Source organism: Aulonocara stuartgranti, assembly GCF_965226115.1.
Source record: "Aulonocara stuartgranti genome assembly, chromosome: 18".
Classification (NCBI taxonomy): Eukaryota; Metazoa; Chordata; class Actinopteri; order Cichliformes; family Cichlidae; genus Aulonocara; species Aulonocara stuartgranti.
The window spans coordinates 2,942,069-2,964,865 of NC_138954.1; the positions used below are offsets into that span (position 1 = coordinate 2,942,069).

General features: G+C 41.3%; 1 protein-coding gene across 1 annotated transcript in view; it reads left to right on the forward strand.

Annotated features, from left to right (window-relative positions):
- Window positions 1–22,797, forward strand: part of tmeff1a (transmembrane protein with EGF-like and two follistatin-like domains 1a) — a 113,339-nt gene that overhangs the window by 64,183 nt on the left and 26,359 nt on the right. Inside the window, exon 4 of the mRNA XM_082513683.1 lies at window positions 14,912–14,941. Coding sequence (XP_082369809.1) covers window positions 14,912–14,941 — 30 coding nt within the window. The remainder of the gene's footprint in view (window positions 1–14,911; window positions 14,942–22,797) is intronic.

Here is a 22,797-nt window from a genome sequence, read left to right on the forward strand (position 1 = left end):
AGAAGGAAACTAGCGAGCTAACTTCCTGCTAACGTCTAACTGCTCTAAACCTCGGTGGTCCTTGTTTTCAGTCTGATTTCTGTGTTCGTGGTCGTCTAGTAAGTCAATTATATTAATTTCTGTTTACAAACCTGAAAACCTCTCAGCTTTGGATCATTTAAAAAAAGAAGATGCCCGAAGTTTAGCCGTAGCATCTGATTTAGCGTGGGTCATTTAATGGTCGCTCCATGTTGGGCTCTGTTCTGACAGACACTTTGGTTCTGTTATATATTTTGTGGCATCTTGTCCCCTCCCAGGCCTGTTTTACTCTGAAAGCCTGTGTAGATCATTAAAACCACTCATTATCTTTAAGAAGTCAGATTACAGCACAAGGCCGACAGTATCCTGATTACTTACGAAGATCCTGACCACTTAAAGCTTAAGATCTAACAGATGGAGTTTTACTGCATCAGGACAATTAATACCACATTAGCACGTCACACCACAGCCATCCTGAAGCCATGATCATTACTGTGCTGCTGTAACCTTTAGTCAGCCTTTCCTCCAGATGCTGAACCCACTGCTCCCATTAGTGAGCTGCTGCTGGTGCTAACAGTTGGTGATCTGGCTTTCCAACGCCTCACTGGAAAAACCATTGCTTTGAGGTTCTGCCTATGTGAGCAGATGTACTGTTACACTTAAATGTGCAAAAATATTTGACTTTAATTACATAATTAAAAGTAGCAAACCATAAAAACAGGATGAGACTGTATTTACACAAACCTTTGGCCATATGCTGCGTATCTACAGAGCCGTGTGTGAGGAATGAATCAGGTTTCATTTCCCAAAGGCTGCTGGTCTTCCACAGCTGGATGCTCACCAGCCATCCATCAGAGCTACGCTAAAGCACTAACAGGTTAGCATTTTCCCCATCAAACACCCCGCAGATTCCCTGGACTCGGATGTCTCTGCAGGCCAGACAGATTTTATGTCTCCTCTCCTGAGAAATGAGTTGTGGAAACTTATAGCAACGCCACAGCGGCTACGTTGGTGGTGGTGGTCAACTCCATCTGCAGGGGCAGTGGCCTGATTTCCCAGGAGGCATCGGCTGGTGCTCTGCTCTTATTACCCACTACACCGGAGAGCTTGTGCCCTCCACTTTCCTTGCCTCCCTCCTGGCCTTCTGCAATTTCCTCTCCCTGAGATTTATGCTTCCTGTAATTGGAGCGTTCGACGGCTTTGAGCCGAGGCAACCGCACGAAAGCTCGGCTGATTTTATTTCCCCGAGCAGGACAGGAGATGGAGGAAATGCAGCGATTTGGGTCCCTTTTTTTCTTAGAGAGCAGTGTGGGAGGTTACAGGAGCTGGGACGGCTGAGACTCCTCGCTGGGATCTGATCACAGGTCAGTGGTGGGTGTAGCTGCCCAGCTGAGAGGCTGAGACTCCACATTAGCCTCAGGTCAGACTTATTACTCTTTAAAACGCTCGTTGTTGGCTTTCTGGCTCCATTGGCTGAGGAGAGCAGAGAGCAGAGCAGATTTCACAGCTGGAAGAAGATGATGTGACATTACAGACCTTTGAAGTTCAGACAGCAAACTTTTCAAGGGAACTTCTTCTGCTTTCTGCCATATATATACTGTTCCAGTGGGTGTTCATATTAAATTATACCAAAAGTATCAAATAATGATGCCAGCAAATGTGGATATTCTCTCAGGCTTCAGCCTGCTCTAAACACTCACACAGTCTTTACCCCACAGCCATAAACGGCTGATGCGGTAACGTCGTCACCGGGCGGGCGGTGTGGACAACTAAGCTTGTGATTGAGGCAATATAGGAGCCTCAAAGTTTTACCATGAGTGGATTTACTAAAAGTTTAAATCTCAGTGACCTCGACCTCAACGTTAGGTCACTGTCAACTATGGCAGCACAGGTGTGTCTGCTAGGAGGCTGACGGATGGCTGCCTGAGGTTTTTTTCTAGTCTTGGATCTGCATGATGTCATAGAGAGGGGATAGCCCTCATAAGTCATCTGAGGCACACAGCTGTAGCAGTGAACCCTTTTTTGTGCTGTGCAGCCAATCAGAGGGAAGGCTCAAAGGGGGAGGGGCTAAATCGTGTAGTTTCAGACAGAGAACAAACTGAGGGGATGGACCAAGGCCCAGGCGCTTTATATTGTAAGATAAAGACCAGTAAAGATGTTCATTAATTACAAACGACTAAATTATTGATGCACTCCTGCAGCTAAAGCAGAGTACTCTGAATAATCAGCGAGCTCATGATCCATCACAGTTCAGGTCGTTGCCAGTGAAACAACATATCTGACCTTTACCTTGATTGCAGTTTGGGTAAAAACTCATTAGTTTGTGCTAGTTTGATTAAATTTGGACCACTACTGTAGGAGTAGCAATTCTGGAATGAGCTTATTGATCCTTTAATTCAATTCAGTTTTATTTATATGGCTCTAAATCGCAACAAAGCACTTTATATTGTAAGATAAAATGCTAAAATAATACAGAGAAAACTCCAAAAATCAGACCAACCCTATGAGCGAGCACGTGGTGACAGTGGCAAAGAAAAACTCCCTTAAACAGGAAGAAACCTCCTGCAGAGCCAGGCTCAGGGAGGGGCCAGTTGGGGTGTGGGGAGGGCAAAAGTTTATAAGTTTCTAAGATAAATGAAGATAAATTGTAACCGAATCAAGCAGAGCTGCTCTAGTTTAAAGAAGTGAAAGCCTGAACACTTTTTTATTACTTGACTGTGTGTAAAATAGTAGAATTAAATTGAAAAAAATGTAAATAACTAATCAAAAACAACAATACCCATGAGCCTCCAGCACCAGTCAGGTGTGGAGGGGTATAAACATTAAGACTGTAATTTAAAGACGGCACCACTGTAGCCAAATATGTCAAAATGTGACCAAATAAGAAAAATTCTATGAAATATTAAAATTGTAATAAAATCAAGACAGTTCTCACTGTCTGCGCTCTTTTGGTTTCATGGGGGCCACTCATGAGATTGTCCTCACGAATAAGTCAGAATCTGAAAAAAAATATCAGTTATTGTCTTTATTTATTATTATTTTACAAGGACGCTGTCCATAAAAGACTGTTACACAAATACATGCAGACTGGTCTGTTCAGAGTTTACAGCAGGACCCTCGATGTTGCTGTTTCCAACCAGTAACTCCAACAGATCATGTGTAGCAGAAGCAGCTGGTTATGGGTGTTGAATCATTTCCCTGCCTGGATGGAACCTGATGTCTTTATAGTCTGATTAAGTGGAAGCAGAATGACTTTCTTAGATCGGCTCTGATTGGCCTAAAGGGAGGTTGGCCTCAAAGAAAATGAGCTAAAGCAGCTTGGTTCAGTTGAATCGAATGGCTCTACCGAGGTTCGTAAGATAAATAAGGATTATTTTGAACTGTGAGTCATGCAAAGCTGTTCTAGTGGAGTCCAATAGTAAAAACTACAGAGGTGGAAATGAGCACAAGAGGTCCACTTTAAAAGCAAAACTGGACCTGGCTATCGATAGCATGTGCTGTTTAGTATGCAGATGCAGTGAGCAGCTCTGGGACAAACATCAATGTCATCGATTTTCCTTCATGTTTATGTGAACCTGAGATACAAACAGGGCCCCGCTGGAGCCGGAATGAGCTTATCGATGGCCAGGCCAGCGTCCCCAGGAATTACGCCCAGTCCCACACCAGTCTATATCTGAAGCCAACATTTAGTGCTAATGCAGGGAGACTTGTGTCCTTTAGGCAGCGAGCGTTTCGAGGTGTGGAGGCGCTCTGGATGAGGTGGGAATCTTTATTAATCTCAGATCCTGTTCTTGGCCCAATTAGTTTGTAAATCAGTTGTTTGATCAATACAAAGACGAGCTCTTTGTGCACTTCATTATGTGTCAGAGCACTCGCCCTGCAGATGAAACATACTTCCCCTTTAATTAGGAGCTGGAGTGTGCAGGATGTTCTAACGTAAAACCCTTTTTCTGGGTGATTATTAAAACTCACTGAGGTCTGAGTTACAACATCAGATATTTCTGACCTGTCACAGTACCAGATCATTTGTAGAAATTGTCCAGTGTTCAGCTGGTTGTAGTTTTACGGACTTCATAGTTAATAAAAAGAAATCAACCTGCTTTTGGTCCTTTTTCTGTCTTTAAGTGGTTCATCTTAACATATTTGCCGGGATTGTTAGTCTCCAGAGGATGGATCCTCTTGATTTTGTAGGTTCTTCTCTTCACACCTACTGAACAGATTACAGGTGTATTTAACACTCAGCAGGTCACCGGGGAGCCAGGCTGTCGAGAAGGGTTTGGTTAACTTCCTGCTCTTTTACATGACATTTTTAAATGTAATAATATTTAAGAAGGTCCAGTTACACAACACATCCTCAAACAAAGACCCAAAATATTCCACATGCATTATAAATCAATGCACTAGCCTAATGGTTGTAGCGGTGATATTAAAATTTCTTGTTTAAAGTAAAAAATTCAAGCGAAAAAAAAAATGCATTTGAAAAAGCGCTTAATTTAAAATAACACAAAGGTTTATTAGTTTGACACCAGCAAACTGCATTTTTCTCCTTTTTCATAAACTTGTAAATCGTCTCAGATTTCTGTCTCTGACTTATTTCATTACACTACAAACATCGACAACTGTAAGGACAAAGGAAAAGACTTTGCAGACACCAATATTGAAGCGAAGTCCAGTAACAGGTCCGGCGTGACGTGACCGAGGCTCTAAATGTGTAGACCAGACCTGGGTTTGGTGACATAATCCTCTGTCATCAGATACCTTCTGCATCTCTTGTGACATTCAAGGAGTATTTTTGGCATCATGGCTCTGATGGGTGAAGCAATTGTGGCCACTGAAAGGCCAAAGACGGGTTTTTAACTTGCAATAATAACCACCTTCAGGTAACTGCTGTTGTGATTTGGTGCTATATAAATTGAATTGAACTGAACTGAATTGAGAGATAACTGCACTGTCTGAGGCAAAGAAAGTCCTTATTAGTAGGATGGAATGATGGTAGCGTCTTAAGGTTGCAGGTGTTGGTGTATCAGCTCTTTTTTAAATGATATTTTTACTGGTTTAAAGTGTAAATAAGCACTCAGTCACGATTAGACACTAGAAACTACTCGGTAAGGTTTCAGCACTGAAAAGAAGCTTAGATTAGGCAGCAGAGTCCTCTCGGTTTGGTTTTAGCTTTAAAACCTTACTGGTTTGGTTAGAAAAAGAATTTTGGGTTATAAGACGCTCATCAACGACAGTAACCCTGCTCATTAATAAACAATGCATTTGCAGCGTCATAACCGAATGCATCAGGGCGCCACAGGACAGCAGACTTACTGTCAGGATGACAGCAGGCTGGTCATGACGTGAACAGTAAAGTTCGTGTAGCTTTGGGTTAAAAACAGCAGCTTGTGTTTAAATTTAATGTGAATTAAATTATCGCACCTACATCTCTCCACATCTGTCAGGATGTTTGAGGAGGTGGGTTTCAGCTCATCATTCGTCCTGTCAGGCCTCATTTGCTTTTCATTATTTTGCACATTAGGAACACCTTTTAATGATATTTAGCGTTCGGAAGCAGATTGATTTACAGATGTGGACGGCAGCAGAGGAAGCAGCGAGCTGCGGTAAAAGCCTCGGCCTGCTTCATTAACCACAGGGTCAGCCATGTTTCATTTTATTGACTTGGTGCGGCTGCAGCGTCCGATTCTTCTGTAGGAGTTTAACTCTGTAGGAGTGAACGTGTCCACGCGGTTAATGAACAGTTACGTATCCTTATAATTATAATGATCCTCCACCGTCTGTAGGTGGCTGACAAAGGTGTTAGAAAAGCAGCGACGCAGCTGAAGGTGTTTTCACAGATTAAATGAAAGATGCTCTTTTTTCTCTTCTCAGGATGAAAGTTGTTTTTTTTTAAATCCGAGGTTCTTTGAAGTTTATTGATCAGAAAGAGTTGGTGTCTGCGATCCAGTGTCCAACGCAGTTACAGATTCTTTTTATCAGCTGGATCTAAAACCTAAAGCTTCTCAGTCTGATTCAATCTCGCATTCTTTCATCTTCTTCCGTCTTCCTGTCTGCCTGCATCCCTGCTTTTTCAGGTTTGATCAAATCACAACTGTAAACTTCAAATTTGAGCTTTTCTTCAGTTTTTGATAAAGAAACAACTTGTTTCAAAGGTTTTTTGCAGAAAACTGCCTCCATCCTGCCCTGTGTGTTCTCATCATGCAGGGTAAACAGTCATTTTCAGATGTTGGTGACATCTCACGTCTCAAACACATCACTGCTCAGACAGACATTTAATCCTGTTTTAAACTGCTGCAAGCTGGAGGGAGGGTGCTGGAGCAAGGATACCGTGGTTCTGGTCCAGTATGACCATTTTGTGCTTTACTGTTTGTTTTACTGCACTTTAGTTCAGTTTTCTGAATATCTCGAAGGAGGAAGATCCAAACTCAGGACTCTGAAGAAAAAACTGTTCAAAATCCCAGACCTCTGTCCGAGGCTGTGGTCGGACCAAGCAGGAATTTCCTGGGCTGAGAAATAAGCCAAGGATGGGACAGAGCCAAATTAAAACTATGTATACTGTCCACATGCCAGCTTATCTAAATAAGTGCTTTCTATAAATACTGTGAGTCGGTATACTGACGGCAGTCATCTTTAACAGCTGGATATCTGCATTTCATCAGAACAGTAAATTGTAAGTGGATTGATTTTTATTTAGCAGTTTTCTAGTCTTATTGACACAAAAATATCACATTCACACATTTATAAACATTCTCTTCAGTCTACGCCAACCGAGCAGTGAAACACCATAAACTGCAGTCCCTCCAATGGCCACTTGAGGTTTGTTCAAAGCTGAGAGTCCAATGTTTAAATATTCAAGTTTACAGAGAAACTACGTTTACTGTAGTTTTATGTCTCTTAAGTTAATAACAGTGCATGGCGAATCTTAATATGACCCGACCATTTCAATTTAATTGAGGAATAAAATTTACCCAAAGTCAGAAAAGGCAACAAAATCGTTTCAGGAACACCACGTGTCTGCGTCTGTGAAAATCAATGACTTTGACAAACTCAGTCAAGTATTAGATGTCCTGCACAGCAAATCCAGCATGTCCAAATTAACACTGTCAGATTTGATTTCAACAAAAAAAAAAAAGATTTCAACACTATTAAAGTGTCTATATGGGTCCACACCAGAGAGTGTTAATTTAACTCTTTTTGGAGAGTTGGTACGTTAACTCTGATTTAGTGTTAAACACCAAATCTGTCTGGAGTTGATAATTTAACACTTACTAATGCTAACTAGGTGTTAAGAGTTTATATATTAACTCTCAAAGAGTATTTTAGTTTAACTACGTAAGAGTTATCTTCTAATTCATTCTAAAAAGCAGGAATTTTACTGTTCTGAACTTCTAGAAATTTCTTTTGGAAATAAACATTTACTAAAAAGATGCAATGGTTTTTGAAAAACATTTATTCTGAACTGTGCACCACAATTTCAAAACATTTTCTGAAAGATGTAACAGTATACATGCTCTCACTTTCATTAGAATTTTGTTTATCAAAAGGTCTGACATAGGTGAGCTGGTAAATGCAAATAACAGCATTCTCATCACTTATTTCAATAAATACAAAATACAATATGCATGTCCTTCATTCATCACTTTGTGGAACTGCAACGCACTTCTGCTCTCCCCCATATTCCATCTTCACAAGCATATCCTATGTGGAGATTGAATAAAAATTAGTTGACACTAATTAATGACACAAATAATCCAGTAATCAATTGCAGCACAGTTAAAAAAAAAAAAGGAATCCTTTTTGAGCCATTACTTGTATAAAGTATTTTCCCAAAAGACAAGGACACAGGCAACAGGTAATACTGAACTAAATGTAAAACCTCAACCTTTTTCATTTTTACCTAAACCATGTGCACAAAACTCTGGAGGGATCTATGCTAACGTAGAATCCAGTCAGGACGTCTGCTACTGCTGTTTGCTCGTTTTTGTTTTTTTTTATGGGAGATCATTTTCAGGCTTCAAGTAGGCAAGGCAAGGCAAGGCAAGGCAAATTTATTTGTATAGCACAATTCAACAACAAGGTGATTCAAAGTGCTTTACAGAGACATTAGAAACAAAAACAAATAAAAAGCATGATTTAAAATTGATTAAAACAAGCAAACAAACTAACTAACTAAACACACACATTTCACACCTGTTTGCGCGATCTGAACCCTTATCGTAAGGGGAGCTACCAGTCCTTCTGTGGACGAGCTACTTTCTATTTTAAATTCCCTGAATTTAAAATACTCTCTAGACCCAGTCTAGACCCAGCTGGGGAGCTACCCAGAGCTCTAAACCCACTTAACAAACAAACAAACAAACAAACAAACAAACAAACAAACAAACAAACAAACAAACAAAACAGTATATAAAATCAAAACAGATAAAATCAGAACAGTAGATAAAATCAGTAGTTAATGTAAGTTTTGAAATTTAAGCTTAACAAACAAACAAAACAGTATATAAAATCAAAACAGATAAAATCAGAAATAGATAAGATCAGTAGTTAGTGTAAGTTTTGAAATTTAAGCTTAAAAGTGTGGATTTGGTGCTTTATTCAAATGCAGCTGAGAACAGGTGAGTCTTCAACCTGGATTTAAATAAACTGAGTGTTTCAGCTGATCTGAGGCTTTCTGGGAGTTTGTTCCAGATATAAGGAGCATAAAAGCTGAATGCAGCTTCTCCGTGTCTGGTTCTGACTCTGGGAACTGATAAAAGACCGGATCCAGATGACCTGAGGGATCTGGAAGGTTCATACTGGGTCAGGAGGTCACTGATGTATTTTGGTCCTAAACCATTCAGAGCTTTATAGACCAGCATCAGAACTTTAAAGTCTATCCTCTGACGGACAGGCAGCCAGTGTAAAGACCTCAGAGCTGGACTGATGTGGTCCACTTTTTTGGTCTTAGTGAGGACTCGAGCAGCAGAGTTCTGAATGAGCTGTAGTTGTGTGACTGATTTTTTAGGTAGACCTGTAAAGATGCTGTTACAGTAATCAAGCCTACTAAAAATGAATGCATGGACTAGTTTTTCCAGGTCCTGTTGAGACATCAGATCTTTTATCCTTGAAATATTCTTGAGGTGATAGTAAGCTGATTTTGTTATTGTCTTAATGTGTTTTTCTAAGTTTAGGTCTGCATCCATCACTACACCCAAATTTCTCGCCTGGTTTGTGGTTTTTAGATGTATAGATTGAAGTTCTCTGGTGACCTGTAATCGTTTTTCTTTGGCGCCAAAGACTATTACTTCAGTTTTGTTTTTGTTTAGCTGGAGAAAATTGTGGCACAACCGGTCATTGATTTCCTCAATGCATTTACCAAGAGCCTGTACAGGGCCTCGGTCTCCTGGTGACATTGTGATATATATTTGTGTGTCATCTGCATAGCTGTGGTGGTTTATTTTGTTGTTCTTTATAATCTGTGCCAGTGGGAGCATGTAAATGTTAAACAGAGGGGGTCCCAAGATGGAACCTTGGGGAACTCCACATGTGATACTTGTCTGCTCAGATGTGAAGTTACCTATTGATACAAAGTATTTCCTGTTTTCTAAGTATGTTTTGAACCAGTTTAGTACAGTTCCTGAAAGACCTGCCCAGTTCTCCAGTCGTTTGAGTAATATGTTGTGGTCAACTGTATCAAATGCTGCACTGAGATCCAGTAAAACTAGGACTGACATTTTTCCACTGTCTGTGTTCAGACATATGTCATTGAACACTTTGGTCAGAGCGGTTTCAGTGCTGTGGTTCTGTCTAAAACCTGACTGGAAGGCATCGTAGCAGTTATTCTGTTTTAAGAAGTAATTGAGCTGTTGAGAAACTGCTTTTTCAATGATCTTACTTAAAAATGGGAGATTTGAGATCGGCCTGTAGTTTTTCATTTGTGTCTTGTCAAGATTGTCCTTTTTCAGTATAGGTTTGATTACAGCAGTTTTTAGTGGTTCTGGAAACACACCTGACATTAAGGAAAAGTTGACGATCTGTAACAGGTCTGACTCCAAAGTCTTTGAGACCTTTTTGAAAAAACTTGTTGGCAGGACATCTAAACAGCAAGAGGAGGAGTTCAGTTGACCTAAGATGTCCTCCAGGTCTTTGCTGTTAATAGGGTGAAACTGTTTGATGGTGTTTAAACAGTTTTTCGGTGGACACAGTACATATCCTGGATCTGCTGTTGATGTACCAACTGCTTGTCTAATCTTTTTGATTTTTTCTGTGAAGAATTTGGCAAAGTCATTGCAGGCCATGGTTGAATGAAGTTCAGCTGCCACTGGCACAGGAGGGTTTGTTAGCCTGTCAACTGTAGAAAATAAGACCCGAGCATTATGGCTGTTTTTAGTGATGATGTCAGAGAAGTAGGACCTCCTTGCACTCCTCAGTTGTAAATTATAATTGTGAAGTTTCTCTTTATAGATGTCATAATGAACCTGGAGGTTTGTTTTTCTCCATCTGCGCTCAGCTTTCCTACACTCTCTTTTTTCATTTTTCACTAGTGTGGAGTTTCTCCATGGAGACTTTTTCCTTCCAGAGATAACCTTCACCTTAATGGGGGCAATAGTATCCATTACATTTAACATTTTTGCATTAAAGCTATTGACGAGCTCATTGACTTAACCTTTGGACAGGTCAGGTGTTAATGGGAAGACCTGGTTAAAGATCTCACTACTGTCTTCAGTTATACACCGTTTTGTGATCACTGCTGTTGATATATTTGTGTGGGCTGAGATTTTACTTTCAAAGAAAACACAGTAATGATCAGATAAGCCCACATCAGACACAGTAATGTTTGATGTGGGCACCATTATACCAACATTTCACTATCTAGACATTGTTTTAGGTGTATTTGACCAAAAGTTTGACTGAAAATTCACATGCAAGCTGTTTTTCAAGGCTGTGGTATTTGCCCGCAAACAATACCTTTCAGCTAGCTAAAACAGAATATTATGCTATCACCGAGCAACATGGCTAATGCCTTTCACACAGCTTTGTCTCAACTCCAAAGAGCCACAGAAGTAAAAGATAATAATAATAATTGAAACAATCTTTGAAAAAATGATTTACCAAGCATGGCAAACAACTCAAATATGTAGAGCAAAATGTTCTGAAACGGCTTCACTCCAGCTTCGTTTGGAGCCTATGGTGCTGGGGGCGGAGTCTGTGAATTTACTCTATTGGTGTCATAGCCCCTGTTGGAGTTCAAGAGTTCAAGAGTTAATGTTTCCATTGTAACACCTCCAGATTTGAAATAGAAACACTCATTTTTAACACTCGATTTTAACTACTATCATTTTACACCTCAGAGTTACATTAAAAGAATGTGACTCTACTTAGAGTAAAATAAACTCTACTTTTGCAAGAAGACTACTAACACCAAAACATTTAACACTTTTGAATTTGCTGTGTGGGAATGACAGTGGACTATGGATTATTTGTTCTTTTGTCACATCATGTATGAATTAAACAGTAAAAACAGGTTTAGAGTTCAGTATATTTCTCCCACCTGTAATTACTTTCATTCCTTGTTAGTTTGTTACCCATCGCTCTTTCATATATAGGCTAAATATGGCGGCAGGTCAGTGAGCGCAGTGGGGTCTGACTGACAGCTGATTTCCTTGCATTTCCCAGCAGGGATCATTAGCTTCTGTTTTATATTCTTATTTCAAGTTAGGCCAAATTGATTTTAGAAAAAAAAGTATGACTTTCACTCGTGTTCCTTATTATTTTCCAATCTGTACCAACTGACTCCTCTCGTTACCCACGGTGCATATATTTCCGTGATTTATCTTTCTTTGTCTCATCTAGTGCAATTCTAATCATTACTTGTTATCAGTTTCTAAAGTGTGCTCTGCGCTCATGTATAACTAAATCTCCCCCCCAGCAAATCAATACAGCGTTGTAATGTTTCGTTTATCTAATTAAATCCCTGATAGACCCGTTTCCAACAAACGTCTGTTTCAAGCTCTTGTTTTATAGGTTTTGATTAGATTGTAGGAAATCAAACTAAACCATGAAGGACACAGAAGTGTGGTTATAAATGCATTATTTCATAAAATGTATGTTGGGTAACTTGTTTTCACAAGTTCTTTTTTTTTTTCAGTGTTAGAACAGATTGTAACTGTAACATTTTGACTTCTCTGACAGGCTGTGGACTGATTTTAAGAACTCAGTTCAGTTTTGATGCTAAAATATATGATATTAGCTTACAGATGATTAAATGTCAAACAAATGTCAATAAAAGGCTGTCTCTCAGCTCACAAACCCCACATAACTACAAAAAAAACCCACTGCTGTAGCTTCAGATAGCATTTTGCTAATAACAATGTTAGCAAGTTTAGCTAAAGTTAGCTAGCTAGGTGCTACGTAAGGGATCAAGCACCTTCTGATCCTAAGATGATTTTCTGAGTCCTGTACAAGGAAGCAACTTCACCACACCCGGGATCTTTTCATTATCTGGATTCTCTCCTTGTAATATCAGCAAGTGGACACATGAAGGTGGCTATCAGCTGACACAAACATGCTTTAAGATTTCTTATTTAGCAAACTATGTTAATATAGATGTGGTTGGCTAATTCAACTCCTGGAATAGAGTATACTTTACTGTGAGTTACTTTATCAATTTAATTCTAGCTAGCTGACTAACTGTGTTTTGCTACCTATGGTTATTATTATGAAAATATATTATGTGATTAGAGATGTTATTTGGCTAGCTAGCCAAAAACTATTAGCTGACCTGAAAAACTTGGACACCAAACAGAAACTGGGAACGTTCCCTTTTTGGCCTGTGGTTGCAGATCGGTCTACAACGTCTCTTTATGCTCTCTTTACACTTAATGTCATGTCATTAGCAGTCACATGACTACAAACACTGAATACTGGTCATAAAATAGTGCATCAAAGAACAAGCCCCACTGCTCACTGATTTTGGAAAAAGATTTAAACCCTTCACCTTGAACATTAAATAATTTTCTCTTTACTAAATTAACATCTCCCTCACCCACTGATGTTTTGTTTTTTTTGTTTTTTTGCTTTTAAGAGGTTGAAGCAGAGTCCCACCTACAGTTTGCAACCAAACTCTTAACGTTTAATCAATACCATACTGACAGAACCATTAATATCTGTACCCACTCTTGGACCATTTCTTCCTGCTTTCCCATGAAAAACAATCTCATCATGACTTTGTAAAGAAGTGAAGCAGCTAAAGGTGAAATTTAATTGAACAAAGCAGCCGGTGTCCATTTCTTAATGCAGCAGCAGCTGCGTGCCAGAAACTCCAAACGCGGCGTCCATTTCTTAATTCGAGGCAGACGTGCCAAGTTTTATGCTGTCAGTCAATTTCCTGATGGAGCCGCAGGTCTGAGCCAACGAGGCGCCGCAAACATAATCCTGTTTATTTAAACCTGCTGCCAGAGAGGAATACACCCTTACATCCACATACCTGTACCTGCTGTACCATGATTGACATGTATTTGCTCTGTTAATGGATGAATGAATGAAAGTTGATCAATGAGTACAAGATCAATAGCCCTGATTTTGGGGTTCAGTACAAATGTTTGCAGCTTCATGTGTCAGCCTTTATATGTTTGTGCCGGTTTAAACATTTGAATTATGCTTGAAGTATATTTTGGTTCATTTCTGTTCAAATTTGGAAATTATAAGCTCTTGGTTTGTAGCTCTTTTTAACCCGATGGCTCACCTGATGCCTTTAGGCACAACCCATTGATAAATCTCATAGATGGAACAATATTTAAGTTTGTAGTCCCCCTGAGTGAAATAGCGTTATTTTTACTAACTATGGGGTTTGATTTAGTACTTGGTTTGAGTAAATCAAAGCAGAACCATTGAGGCTATTCACACAAAACAATAGATCATGATTTGCATGATTATCACTGAAAATATAAAAAAAAATGCTAAAATTAGTCACTTGGGTGGTCTATCCAAGTAGAGTCTATGAGCTCGGTTCTGCTGGAGGTCACTTCCTGTTGAACGGGAGTTCTTCCTTTCGACCATCTCCAGGTTTTTGCTCGTAGGTGACTGTGTACTGATGCTATATAAATGGGTCTGGTTCTTGTTTATACCAGTACCAATTAGTCCAATCCACTGAAACTGGATTGGACTAATTGGCTTTGCAGTTTTAAGACCCAGGGAAACCAGCCCGCCAGTGCTTTGTAACAGCCGCGACCTCTGGCGATAAGGAAAGGCTGCTCTTCATAGAGGACTCACGCTCGGGGAGACATTTTTTGGTTGACTCAGGCTCCCAGAAGAGCTTCGGAAACTTTTGTGTCGTCTTTGCATACCTCCACAATGGTATATTATTTAATCTTTAAAAACATTGGAGATTTCCCGCCTACCACCAGAGAGAGCCCAAGTACCACAAGTGGTACGCGTACTCCCTGGAACATCTCCAAGGTTTATTTTCACTTACTGTATGGTAGTGACAATTTTTACATGCACACCTCTTTCAATAATGTTCAAAGTCCCTGATAATCGCAGTAACAGTGGCTTTAATGCTGCAAACCTGCTCAAGCCCACACCGAAAATTCATCATCAGTCAGTAATGGAATTGATTTCTTTTTAAAAAGCCCAAAAGTCATACAGTCTTATGAATCCGTAACATGGAGGGCATTTGCATATATCTGAAATCTTCCCTTGGATGTTCAGGGCTGCAAATTCTAGTCGGGTTTACAATAAATAACAACTTTATACATGAAGTTTGTAAAAGCACATATCTTAAATAAAAGATCTTTATATAATAAACCACTAAAGGAACTAAAAAGCTGCATGGCTTCCCGTCCAGGAGACGGTTGGTTTAAGGGTTTAATAACAAGCAGAAATCTGATGGTTTGTGTCTCTTGTGTCTTCGCAGATCCCGGTTCTGGTTCAGGAGACGGAGACGGTGAGTGTCTGTCTTTCACTGGGCTATTTAAAGATTTCATTTCCTGCTTCACTTCTGCTGCGGGTGAAAGTCAAACACAAATCAATTACAGCAGAGTCGTTATCTGCCCTGCACAAACATTAACTGCTTGTATTGTGAGCCGTCTGTGATATGAAGAAACTAATCACTGAGGTCAAAACGTGGCTGAACAACCCCTCCACGCAGAACCGTTTATTCTGCCTCTGTGAGTCCTTCTGTGCCTCTGCAGCCCTGAATGTTAACTCCTCTAATAAAGGTTTCATTAAGTCCTCCCTGAAGAACACAATGGTGTTGTCTGTCCTGTGGGAGTCGAGCTTAAAGCCTCGCTGTTGCCAAATTTGGCAACAGAGACATTTTGCAACCATCTGTGAGCACGGACCACAGTGTTTGTTGTTTAATTTGGCTGCTGGAGGGGTTTTAATTGGAGGCGGCTGCTCGAGAGGCAGTACCTCCACCATCCGCTGCCATCTGCATGTGGGCGGGGCCTCTGAGCAGCAGGAGATGGAAGAGCTGATCCATGGAGGATTAGAAAAGGTTAGGAAAACTAACGGCAGCTCTTTAAACATGTTCACACCTGTTAACTTGTTTCCTAACAGTAAATCATGGCTGCATGTGACATGCAGAATAAAATTGACTAAAACACACATTTAGTTCTTTATTTCACTTTGTTAACTGTACATGTGCACAAATCTGTGTGCATTTATGATGAGAATACCTCGTTTATATTCAAACATACAATTTTATACATTACAAACTAAGCCTTTATGTAAGTCATCGACTGAGGAACCTCAACTTCATCATTTCAATCAAACGTCTGTTGTATTGATCTGGTCAGGTAAGTATCACAGGGGGTTGTTAATCACTTCCAGCTGCTTTAGTGTTAATGAAATTTATAACGGGTGCACAAGAAAGGCAACAATGAGACAACCCCAAAAACAGGAGCAGTTTTTAGACGTAGAGAGCGCTGACACGTTTTCCCTCCTCATCGTTTTTCGCTGTTTTTTCACTAGTTTGGCCGTCAGTGTCACTAATGGTATCATGAAGTGATACCTGGGCCCTACAGAGTTTGCTCCTCCAGGATGGTACATCAATATCTGTCTCTCCAGGAGACAGGCAGTTACTCTAGGAGAGCTGGGCAGGACCGTAGAAGGCCCTCAACCCATCAGCAGGACCGCTGTCTGTCCAAACTACTCCGCTTTATTAAGACTGTCATTTAATTGAAAAAAGTTAGCGTTCATCCTCCAGCTTCACTGTGTTTATGCTAGCCATAGCTGTGTAGCTAGCCACCACGCAGCACCTCATTGTATACCAGCTAGCCCGACTTCAGTAACCCTACAAGCGTCGCTGCTGTTTATTTTTCTGTCTTCATTTATGTTGGAAGTGATAGCAGAGCTGCACGTTTTAATTTTTGCTGTGGCAGCCTTCCAGGCCTTCCTGGTTTGTGCATGTCGAAGCTCAGTTTGGTCTTCGTGGCGTTTCAGCCGATGACACGAAATACCATCCTGCGGTGGCCTTGCTGGATCCGCTGTCCACCCGCCGTGTGATGATACACCGCTCTCAAGGCTCTGCTGGTGCTGCGCTATTCCCTCTCCGATGCAGAACGGCTGAGAAACTCCTCTCTCTCTCGGGCTTGGGTGATGGTACCGCTCTCGAGCCCACGGAGAGTACGCTGTCCTTGCTAGGATGACGGCGGATTCCTCTTCACTCACGTCTTCCTCTGACAGGTGCCGGTGCGAGCTGGCCTTGCCAACTCCCCGCTGCTGGCCGCGAAGGATTACCGCTCACTCGCAGAAGCGGATCAGATTCTCCTGGCAACCAGGTGCTTCGGCATCCAGGCGATAGTTCCCGACTCACCGACAGCATCTACTGCACCACCACCGATTCTCCCGGGGGCCTTCAACTCATCGATGGTGGCTGGGATCGCAGCGCGGTGGCACCGCGGAAAAGGGCAGTGTTTTAAGCATCAGCGTGACAACGCTGTGCCGCCTTTGCAGTTTTAAGACCCAGGGAAACTTTAAGACCCAGCGCTTTGTAACAGCCGCAACCTTTGGCGATAAGGAAAGGCTGCTCTTCATAGAGGACTCACGCTCGGGGAGACATTTTTGGTCGACTCAGGCTGCCAGAAGAGCTTCGGAAACTCTTGTGTCATCTTTGCATACCTCCACAATGGTACATTATTTAATCTTTAAAAACATTGGAGATTTCCCGCCTACCACCAGAGAGAGCCCAAGTACCACAAGTGGTACGCGTACCACAGTTTGAGAATCACTCCTCTAGTTGTGCCATAGAATACCAGAACTGGCACATCCACCACTGGCGCCCTGTGCTGTGAATGAGTGAGAGCAGATTCACCCTGAGCACATATGACAGATGTGAAACAGTCTGGAGAACTTTTTAATGAAATCCAAAGCAGATTCTATTCTGTTGTTTATCTTAGTCAGTGCCTAAAGCTCGTGGGCACAGAGGAGGATAGGATCATAGATCAACCAATAAACCAGCAACTCTGCCTTCACAGCTCTCTTTACCACAGTAGACAATCTGTCCACCAATATCCTGCTCCACTCCTCCCCTACGTATGAACCCTGAGATACTTGAACTCCTTAACTTGAGGCAGCAGCTCCTCTCCATCCTGAGATGGCAGTCCACCTTTTTCCATGATGGAAAACTGCTCCGGTGTGAGCTGGAGACTGATGCTTGCTGAATTCAGAAGGATGCAGTCTCTACTAAATAAATCAGAGAAAGTAGGTAAGAAAATATGCCCTTAAAGTAGGTCAACCAACTGGCAGAGTTTTCTAATGAGATCTGTTAGGTAAAAGATTTTACCCTATTCATGTGTAATGTCTGTCCTTTAAAATCTGAAAGGTTCCCTTCAGGGCTGATAAGTTCTTTATGAAGAGTGATTTGAATGATTACGTGGAGATGTGGTGATTTTCCTTCCTCACAGATCATCCGTGTGAATAATTTCGACTTGATTGGGAGACATGATGATGCCAAGTCCTTCTTCTCCACTGTAATTTGTAATTTTCTTTGGGCTTTGCTGCTTTCATGTTCATTTTTTGAGGGTCAAATTGTTACAGCTCAAGTTTAAAGGCTTGGTTTTCTCTTTGGTAAAGGCTGACTGACAAATGTGTCTGCACAAAGCTTTGGATTCAAACACAAAGAAGCAGACTTGCGTTCGAATTTAACCATTCAACATATTTTTTACTTGCACTCAGCTGTTTAAATATTTTGTTCATTGGCCGTTAAAATGTATTTTCACTGCTGTGCTGCCCTACTGACAATAGTGCAGCACAGAGTGACTCAACGAGAACAAACCCATCTGTAGATGTTAGAAAAAGCAGCAATTGTTGCTCTTGTAAACCAGCTTGAAAAGCTTTGTCCTTATAAACGATGGGCAGTTTGTAAAAATTCATCCAGAGTGGGTCAGATTGTTTAAGCAGAGACATTATTACTGTGTGTCTGACCAAGCCAGAGCGGTTTTCTCGTGGTGCGATTATTTGCAAAATCTCTGCACAAATGTAAATCAATTCCAGTCCATGCTGGGTGAATGTGGATCGTCCAGCCGCCACTGACTGTCAGGAGACGACAGCAAGTTTACCGGCAGTGTTTGAGGGCCATTGGAAACGTCATCACCCCGTATCGATGGGCCGTGGAACAAACATTCGTCTTAAAGTCGAAGAACTTGAGAAACCACACAGCTGTGATCCTGACAGTGACATGCTCCGTAGGTGAGAAACTCTAATTGTAAACAGTGACAGTAGCTGTGAAGTTGTGGCAGGAGCGTTAGTACTGCGGTGATACGACACCGTGTGTTTGACCTGCTGGCTGAAGTTGTCTGTGAGAAATCCAGGGCAGATTTACTGAGTGAGAAAGATTCAAATTACCAAAGTGGATACAGGATTACATACATTTACATTAGTGCATGAGCAAGCTCCTCTTTAGAAACGCAATCAACTAAAAATTCTGAGATTGTAAAAACAGGCATGTAGAGCTCTGCTTTAGATTGGTGTCAGGGACTAATCAAACACAACTCCAAGATTACTGGTGATGACAGCAGAGGACACGGCCTTCAGACGACTCCCAATCAAGAGGGTCATGATTTGGGGTACAGCAGTGGCACCACACAGTTTTAAATGGAGCGATGGCCGTGGTGAGACAAAATGAAAGCTGCTGATGAAAGATCACACTCGCCAAAAGACTCACTAGAACGGTGTCCAACTGCAGCCTCGATGGCCGGTGTCCTGCAGGTTTTAGATTTCACTGTGGGTCAACACACCTGAATCAAGTGATTAGTTCATTAGCAGGCCTCTGGAGAACTTCAAGACATGTTGAGGAGGTCATTTAACCATTTAAATCAGCTGTGATGAATGAAGGACACATCTAAAACCTGCAGGACTCCGGCCCTCGAGGCCTGGAGTTGGACACTCCTGCACTAGAAGATCCAAAACGTCCATAAAATTGGGCTCCAGCATTCTTCATTCTGGGAATGACTGTCCAGATGGTAAATGGCCTGTATTTATATAGCGCTTTACTAGTCCCTAAGGACCCCAAAGCGCTTTGCATATCCAGTCATCCACCCATTCACACACTGGTGATGGCAGCTACATTGTAGCCACAGCTGCCCTGGGGCGCACTGACAGAGGCAAGGCTGCCGGACACTGGCGCCACCGGGCCCTCTGACCACCACCAGTAGGCAACGGGTGAAGTGTCTTGCCCAAGGACACAACGACCGAGACTGTCCAAGCCGGGGCTCGAACCGGCAACCTTCCGATTACAAGACGAACTCCCAACTCTTGAGCCACGATCGCCCCAATAACTTAGAAACCTTAAACTGTCCACTAACCAGTCTTAACACGACGCTTCTGCATCTGCAAAGCCAGATTTAACCCTGTGTCAGGCCGTGGGTTCGTTCATATATGAGCATACGCGATGAGATTTATTTTCCCCTCCATTTTATTTCAGTATTTTCCAGGTAATCTGCAAAGGAAAGGAAAAATCTATCATTTCAGTGCATGACCTTTTTTAGCAGTAAATTGCAGCTGTAATAGCAACTAAATAGCAGCTGTGATTTAGCTCTAAATTGCAGCTAAATGGGTTTCCAAAGAAGTTTCTGCTTCTTGGTTAAGTCATTAAATATACATTTATTATATATGAGCTTTTGAGAAAATAGCTTTAACATTTAATGTTAGATAAGGAAAGAAATATAAGGTTCGTGCATTACAAACATAAACCATAAACAGCTGAGAATCACCTAATAAAGTCACATTATTTACAGGTCAGTGAGACAAATCTTTAACTAAAACAAAGCCAACTCGATCTATAGTGACTGGAAGGAAATCCATACTAACTTCATGTTTATTTAAGCTTTTAAACAGCTTAAATGCAACAAGCAAGAATATACCTGTATCCTGTAATCTACATCTAATTTGCAGCCTTAAAAAAACGTTTTAATGAAAGTTTTTAGTTAATAAGCTGGAAAATACAGAACCTGTGAGTCACCTCAGCTCACAAATACACGGCTGAATGAAAAGGCTCCGTAACAGCAGGTCACTGCAGTTTTTCACACCATTTCACAGGAGGAGCGAGTGCATCTGCTCGGGACTGATAAAACGAAGCCTGACATTCACAAACAACAACAAACAAATCAGCTGTACAAGGCGTGAATAATTCATCCAATAAATAACGTCTGCGTTAGAACAGAAATACCTCCGCCGCTCGAGTCACGCACACGGTTTCATTTCAACAAACCCATTAACTTCTCAGAGGCATTTTTGGCACTAAGCGTCAGCGCTGATCGCACAGTAGCTGGAATATAATTTATAGTTTTTAATTCTGTGTCACATTAATCATTTAAAGCTTATTGTTTCCTTCCTTTGTCTTTGACTGTCACATCTGTCCTGATCTGCAGTCATGCTAAACGTATTAGTTTCATGATAACAGACGCTGGATTAAACACATGATGCTGTGGATGATTCACGGGTGGCGACCTGCTGCTTTCGGCCTCCACCCTGAGCTGTCAGTTTGATACTTTAACCTTTTCTGTCGACGTCTAATTAGCCTTCTCCTGCCTCTGTAGTGTGTGTGTGTGTGTGTGTGTGTGTGTGTGTGTGTGTGTGTGTGTGTGTGTGTGTGTTGAACCTCGATGCCTCCTGGTCTGAAACTGAACAGATGTCAGCGATGTGATGATGAGGGGGAGGATGAAGACCTGATCTCTGTCCACTTCTGGACACAAAACCGGTTTAAGGTTTGGATGATCAGAAAATCAGATTCAGTGGATCTTTTACTATTTCATATTTTTCGTGTGTTAAATTATTTTTATTAATGCTAAAGTGTGAATCGATTGTAGCGCAGCTTAAAGAAATGGCGCCTTCCTTGACTCTCAGTTGCCTTGGAAAGCTTGAGGACTGATTTCTAAATGAAAGACTCCACAAAGATGGGTTTTCCACAGAAATCCAAACCAATGGGATGTTTAAAGCTGCTCCCATGTGTTTTACCTCAAAACCTCTTGTCAACAGCGAGCAGCATCCACACATAACTTCTCATGAGGGCAAAAAAAACCAGCTGATAACATCCTGATGATGTTAGCAACAAAGTTATGGTTAGCTATGTTGGATAGCTAGCTTTTTCTTTCTGTGTTACGGGTGTGTTTGGCTACTGTTAGCTAACATTAGCCAGAGGATAGGATGAAGCACGTGGACTGATTTCTACATGAGGATGGATCCAAAAGATGTGAGATTTAGCTGTGACGTAATTCAACCGTGGCTAACCTCGCTAACATCTATGAAATCCTCTATGAAAGGAGACATGACACATAGAGTATCCTGAACTTTATAATATCTGAATGACAAAATTCTAAAAAAAAAAAAAGCGAGACGCCCACTATGTCATAATTATGAGCTGTAACCATCTAAACTAGACTTATTTACAGTCACAACAGTGAAACGGCTGTAGATGCTCCTGTAGAAAACACAAGTCTCGAAGATATCAACGTTTTATTTGTGATGTCAGGGAAAAGAACTACTCTACCCACAATTCTAAGTTGAAACACTGACTTGTCTGATTAATGGAGGTGGCTGTTACCATGGCAATGTTTAAACCCAGTGGCAAGCATGAAATTTGAGAAACAATTAGAGCGGTGATTGAACTCGGGAACAAAACACGGTTTACACATCGGAGCATGTGTACTTTACTTCAGTATACACACACACATTCTCGTTTTGATATCTTAGTGAGGACATGTAATTTACATGATGTTTTCCCTAGCCGCTTACCCTAAATATCAAAAGTAAATCCCTAACCCTCAGCCTAAACCTAACAATAACCTAATTGTAACCTTGACACTAAAACCACATTTTGAGTCTCAAGAATGCCTTCAAACTCGTGAGGACAGACACTTTGGGCTGTGACTGTTGGTCCCCACAACTATAGTAACATTCCAACTTTTGGTCCCCACAAAGATATATAAACAGGTACAGACACACACCAGACTAAAACTATACTAAACACTATGATACTGAATCACTTTGCATAAGAATACTGGAAGTCATTTGCGTTAGAATCTTGCATTTGCAGTGCATTATGGGATGTGTAGTTCCTTCACTGTTAAGAGTGGTTCTGTACACAGCCTGGTACCTGCGCCGTGTATGAATTTGTCTTTACATAAACTATGTGCATGCATGCAGACACAAAGTCTCATACACAGAGAGAGCACCACTTCTACACCCGTTCAATGATGAAACACGAAAGCCCAGATGTGACACTGTGTGGCTATGAGGAGGCTTTAGCTGTTGGTGCAGTCGCTGTGTTTCTGGCTGTGGGTGGAGACGGCTTGGAGCAGC